We start from the raw sequence: 6,397 nt of genomic DNA, 5'->3' as shown, positions 1-6,397 counted from the left end.
TTTCAATGTGAAAACATGTGACTCTTTCAGGCAAACATCTGCTTATAAAAGGAGGAAGAGATACCTGAACATGGAACATTTATATATATATATCTATATATATATTTTCTGGTAAAATAGCCTGTTAACCACAGACGCTGATGATGTAATACACACTTTGCTTTCTTCCTCGGGATAATCTGCAAAACGAATAGAAGAACCAAGCCTATTTTTTAATGTGACACAGCAGTCAGATAAGGACCCCTGGAAATTGTAGTTCTGTGAAAGGATGAGATAGTTTCTTAATCTATTAAAGTAGTTATTTTTAAAAAGGTTGAATTTTGTAACAAGAGACGTGCTTAGTTCAAAGCAAATCAGTGCTTTCACTTGTGCATCATATTATTATTAACTTAACATACATTCTTGGTTGATTTGAAGTGATTTAAGGCAACCCACTTTCAGAGCAGCATGCACCATAAAGAATAAAAAATACAACAGTAAAATTACAACAGTAAACAAAAGTATACGTGTTGGACACAAATGCCTTTAATATAATGCTTTCAAACCTAGAGGAAAGATGTGTGGACTTCAATTCCCAGAATTCTCCAGCCAGCCATGATGGCTAGAGAATTCTGGGAGTTGAAGTCCACCCATCTTAAAATTCAGTAGCAGGCTGGCTGGAGAATTCTGGGAATTGAAGTCCGTATGTCTTAAAAGTTCCCAAGTTTGGAAAACTGCTTTAACAGTAACATTATATATGCTAGTACTGCAGAGAAGGGATCATGTTGAATTTCATATGTTTTTGCAGACCTTATGAAACTGATCAACTCCGGGTTTTTTTTCTCTGTCCATAACCATGGGAAAATTAGTATCTCAACAATGTTCCTCTTTTTTTTTCTCTCAGAACTCTGCATAGCAAAATATTTCAACTAATGTCCATTCTGTGGTGCTTCTACTGGGGTCTGTAGATTACACTCATGCCATGATTAAAACGTTTCCTTCAGTCAACCACGAAATAGCACTATTCAGAGGTGTCTGATGCCAGCTTTGCAAAATGCCACCTGATTACTGTAGCATTAATGGTTAAGAATAGACTAATTTTCTCATCGGCACGTGCACTTGCCTGAGTTTTAATTTCAGAAAGCAGCTCATCTTCTATATATATATATATATATAAAAACAAAAACCACTCACACATTAATCATGAAATCTCCAGAACTGTAAAGCCTACAAACTTGAAATTTGGCATGTATGTTCCTCTTGACTTCTAGGTGCTCGCTAAGAAAGGATTTTTCAAAATGACCATCAGATCATTAGTATTTCCTTTATTATTATTATTAACACACTCTGATGCTAACTAGTTAGATGTTCTACTCCCACTCCCAACCTGAAAATAATTCTGGAGAGAAGGGGATAGGATAGGGGAGGCTTCTGTGGGGCAAGGCTGAGGGAGAGAAGGGGATAGGTTAGGGGAGGCTTCTGTGGGGCAAGGCTGAGGGAGAGAAGGGGATAGGATAGGGGAGGCCTCTGTGGGGCAAGACTGAGGGAGAGAAGGGGATAGGATAGGGGAGGCCTCTGTGGGGCAAGGCTGAGGGAGAGAAGGGGATAGGATAGGGGAGGCTTCTGTGGGGCAAGCCTGAGGGGGAGAAGGGGATAGGATAGGGGAGGCTCCTGTGGGGCAAGGCTAAGGGAGAGGAGAGGAGAGGATAGGGGAGGCTTCTGTGGGGCAAGGCTGAGGGAGAGAAGGGGATAGGATAGGGGAGGCTTCTGTGGGGCAAGCCTGAGGGAGAGAAGGGGGTAGAATAGGGGAGGATTCTGTGAGGCAAGGCTGAGGGAGAGAACGGAATAGGATAGGGGAGGCTCCTGTGGGGCAAGACTGAGGGAGAGAAGGGGATAGGATAGGAGACATTTCTGTGGGGCAAGCCTGAGGGAGAGAAGGGGGATAGGATAGGGGAGGCTTCTGTGGGGCAAGCCTGAGGGAGAGAAGAGGAGAGGAGAGACAGATCGTAACTACTCATTAAGTTTCAAGCTGTTAAGTGTTGATTTATCAAGCCCAATCACAATTTCATAGCGGAGCACGGGTATTCAGCTAGTTTATCATATAATCACAAAACCTTTACAATTTTGTAGTGTGGTCTAGAAAAAATAGCAGAACGCCAAACACATCAGCAGATCACATCCATATAGCTTAATGGCAGAATCTCCAAACATCTTTAACAAGCAGCCTAAATCTTGATTCTTGCATTTGGAAAAATTCTTTACACGTCCTTCATCTCCCACACATTGAGTCCTTTGCAAATGAACATTTTAAACGGTGAAGATGTTTCCCTGAACAATTTTTTTAAAAAATGTATTTTTTTAACCTGCATTTTTTAATAAATAACTTGAGGCAGCAAACATACCTAATACAGGTAATCCTTGATTTATCTCCAGAGCTGAACCCAAAATTTCCATTGCTAGGGTAGATAGTTGAGTTTTGTCCCATTTTACGACCTTTCTTGCCACAGTTGTTAAGTGAATCATTACAGTTTTAAATTAGTAAGAACGTTCACCACAACCATCATAAATACCTGCTGGTTACCAAATACCTGAATTTTTGATCGCATGATCATGGGGATGCTGCAAAGGTCGTAAGTGCGTAAAACGGTCATAAGTCACTTTTTTCAGTGCCGTTGTAACTTTGAACGGTCACTAAATGAATGGTTGTACTCAATGGTGGGTTTCAAAAAATTTTACTACCGGTTCTGTGGGTGTGATTTGGTGGGCATGGCATGGCTTGGTGGGCGTGGCTTGGTGGGCGTGGCAGGGGAAGGATACTGTAAAATCTCCATTCCCACCCCACTCCAGGGGAAGGATACTGCAAAGTTCCCATTCCCACCCCACTTCAGGGGAAGGATACTGCAAAATCCCCATTTCCCCCCTATCAGCTGGGAACCGGGAGGCAGAGAATAGATGGGGGTGGGGCCAGTCAGAATTTTTACTACCGGTTCTCCGAACTACTCAAAATTTCCACTATCGGATCTCCAGAACCGATCAGAACCTGCTGAAACCCACCTCTGCTTGTACTCCTTCCTCCTCACATTAGAATTGTCATCAAACTTTTGATCCTGCACTGAATGTTGGAACCCACCTCACAGGATTGTTGTTGTGGGGGGAAATAGGAGGAAGTAGTATTAGATATGTTTGCTGTGTTATTTATAAAAATACAATAAAGGCGGGAAAAATATTTTTAGAAAGTACAGTATGCAGCAAACATGTTGTAGCAGAAACTATGTTTATAATGTGGAGAGCCAGTTGGCAAAAGAAAATGCAACGTGTACTTTCACGGGTGAGAAGTATGGAAACGATAAAAGGAAGGCAGAAAATAACCCTTTAGGCATAATAAATTGTACACATCGGCCGGCTGAGGAATTCTGGGAGTTGAAGTCCACCGGTATTATCAAGGTGGGAGACCCCTGTGCAACTTTGGATCCAGATATGATAAAGCAGCCTGGCTAGGTGGCTCAGTGGCTAAGACACTGAGCTTGTTGATCAGAAAGGTCGGCAGTTCGGCGGTTCGAATCCCTAGTATAAGTCTCCTGCGCTAGCAGGGGGTTGGGCTAGATGACCTCCAAGATCCCTTCCAACTCTGTTACTGTTAGCCTTCACCCTGGGGTCATCAGAGAGGTCTTAATCCCCCTCAAGTCAGCTGGGGATGATGGGGCTTGTAGTCCTTTCCTGCAGGAGCTGACAGCAAGGGAAGGCTGTGCTTGGTCATAGGAAAGGGGGGCGCCTAACCGGGCTGGATTCAGGACATCCCACATCCCACTGCAGTGTTTCTCAACCTTGGCAACTTGGGTAAAAAAAAATGGGTGGACTTCAACTCCCAGAATTCCCCAGACAGCATAGCATAGCTGCGGAATTCTGGGAGTTGAAGTCCACCCATCTTCAAATTGCCAAAGTTGAGAAAACGCTGCTGTAAAACCTTATCCGCTCCTTCTCCTCCTCGCACGCTCTAGCCTTACCCTCTCTATGGCTTCCCTTTCCATAGAGACGAGGAGACCTCCGTGCTTCACTCGCAACCGCTCTGGGCCGTCGTCTCGATGCCCCCCTCGGTCCCGGACTGGCGTCTACATGGGCCGCGGGGGCAGCGGAGGCGCTGTCGGCTGCGGAGGTGGGTCGAGAATTTGGGGGGGGGCGGCCCCCTTTAGCCCCATTAAACCCCATTGTCAGCCGCGATTATCAATGGGGAGCCAGCCGGGCCCAAGGCTTCAATTCTCGGGTCCTCCGGATGGGTCCCCTTTCTCCGCACAGCCGTCGCGCTTCCCTGGAGATGCTGGGTTGGCTGCATGGCTTGCCGGGTCTCCCCTGCTGGTCCCTGCTCTCCCTTCGGTCCGCTTGACCCGGCCTGGATCCCCTGAAGACGTCCGGATTTCCCCCTCCACCGCCGCAAAAGAGGGTCCCCTTTATTGGGGTCCAGAGTTTCTTCCTTTATATACCTAATATCTATATCTATATCTGTCAATCTCATCTATCTTCTATCTCTCTCTATAAATCTCTCTACCTATATCTGTCTGTCATTCTGTCTATACTGTATACTGTCTATCTATTTATCTAATATCTCTTATCTATCTATCTAATCTACCTACCTACCTACCTATCTATCTATCTACCTATCTATCTATCTATCTATCTATCTATCATCTATCTGTCTATCTATCTATCTATCTATCTATCTATCTATCTATCATCTATCTGTCTATCTATCTATCTATCTATCTATCTATCTATCTATCTATCTTTCCATCTCTATATCTATCTGTCTGTCTGTCTGTCTATCTATCTATCTATCAATCTATCTAATCTACCTACCTACCTATCTTATCTATCTACCTATCTACCCATCTACCTACCTACCTACCTACCTACCTACCTACCTACCTATCTATCTATCTATCTATCTATCTATCTATCTATCTATCTAATCTACCTACCTATCTATCTATCTTTCCATCTCTATATCTATCTATCTATCTGTCTGTCTGTCTGTCTATTCTGTCTGTCTATATTGTCTATCTTTCTGTCTGTCTGTCTATCTATCTATCAATTTATCTAATCTACCTACCTACCTATCTTATCTATCTACCTACCTATCTACCTACCTATCTATCTATCTACCTATCTACCCATCTACCTACCTACCTATCTATCTATCTATCTATCTAATCTACCTACCTACCTACCTACCTACCTACCTACCTACCTACCTATCTATCTATCTATCTATCTTTCCATCTCTATATCTATCTATCTGTCTGTCTGTCTGTCTGTCTATACTGTCTGTCTATATTGTCTATCTTTCTGTCTGTCTGTCTGTCTATCTATCTACCTACCTACCTACCTACCTACCTCTATCCATCTACTTACTTACCTACCTATCTACCTATCTTCATCATCTATCCATCCATCTATCTATCTATCTATTTATTGCTTTGATTTATATGCCGCCCTTTTCCGGAGACTCAGGGCGGCTTACAATGCGTTAAGCAATAGCCTTCATACTTTTGTATATACCTGCTTAGTAGGGCTTTCGCCCCCCCCCCCAAAGCGGTGTTCTTTTTTATACAAAGTCATCTTATTGCCCCCACAAACCGGCTCCTCATTTTACCTACCTCGAAAGGATGGAAGGCTGAGTCAACCTTGAGCCTTGGCGAGATTCGAACTTGCAGTAATTGCAGGCAGCTGGTGTTACTTAACAGCACTTAATAGTGCTTTAGTCTACTGCGCCACCAAGGCTCGCTATCTATCTATCTATCTATCTATCTATCTATCTATCTATCTATCATCTATCATAGTAATAATAATAATATTTATCTGGTGTAAGAATGCATGGTACTGAATATTTTTTTCTGTATTTCTTCCTCCATGGCTAGATGCTGACACCCAGCTCACTTTTCCAGCTGTATTAACTGAGCATTCTCTTGGATTACAGGGAAATCCAAAGACCATCATGGACCTCCTAAAATCCAGTTGCTTAAAACTGCTGGTTCTGCTGCCCCTTGCTCTGTGCGGGATCCATCAAACCTATGCCGGTGATTGTAAGGGACGCCGTGAGGTGCTACGCAGCGCTTCTGGCTATGTGACGGATGGACCTGGCAACTACTCGGTCAATGGCAACTGTGAATGGCTGGTGGAGGGTGAGCATCTGAAGAAGTACGGTGGGCGATGGTGATTTAAAGGAGGAGGTTGCAAATCAAGGCATTTCACCCTCTAGAGAGCATCTAGCGAGCATTGGGGAATCCTGGGAGTTGAAGTCCAAACATCTTAAAAGTTACCAATGTGGAGAAACTGAATTAGAAACACTGCTCTGACTCATCACTGATTGAGTTTGGGAGCTTGTTTGTGTGATGAAAACACATTTTGGGAGGAGTGGAAATGT

At 43.6% G+C, this 6,397-nt stretch overlaps 1 protein-coding gene across 1 annotated transcript in view; it reads left to right on the top strand.

Moving 5' to 3' along the window:
* The first annotated feature begins 4,011 nt into the window (after window positions 1–4,011).
* MEGF8 (multiple EGF like domains 8) overlaps window positions 4,012–6,397 on the top strand; it is a 58,728-nt gene continuing 56,342 nt past the window's right edge. The window contains exons 1-2 of the mRNA XM_060693844.2: window positions 4,012–4,132; window positions 5,951–6,155. Coding sequence (XP_060549827.2) covers window positions 5,969–6,155 — 187 coding nt within the window. The 5' untranslated portion in view covers window positions 4,012–4,132; window positions 5,951–5,968. The remainder of the gene's footprint in view (window positions 4,133–5,950; window positions 6,156–6,397) is intronic.

This window comes from Pantherophis guttatus, chromosome 10 (assembly GCF_059756535.1).
Source record: "Pantherophis guttatus breed Tessera chromosome 10, ASM5975653v1, whole genome shotgun sequence".
NCBI lineage: Eukaryota > Metazoa > Chordata > Lepidosauria > Squamata > Colubridae > Pantherophis > Pantherophis guttatus.
This window is presented reverse-complemented; position numbering and strand designations above follow the sequence as displayed.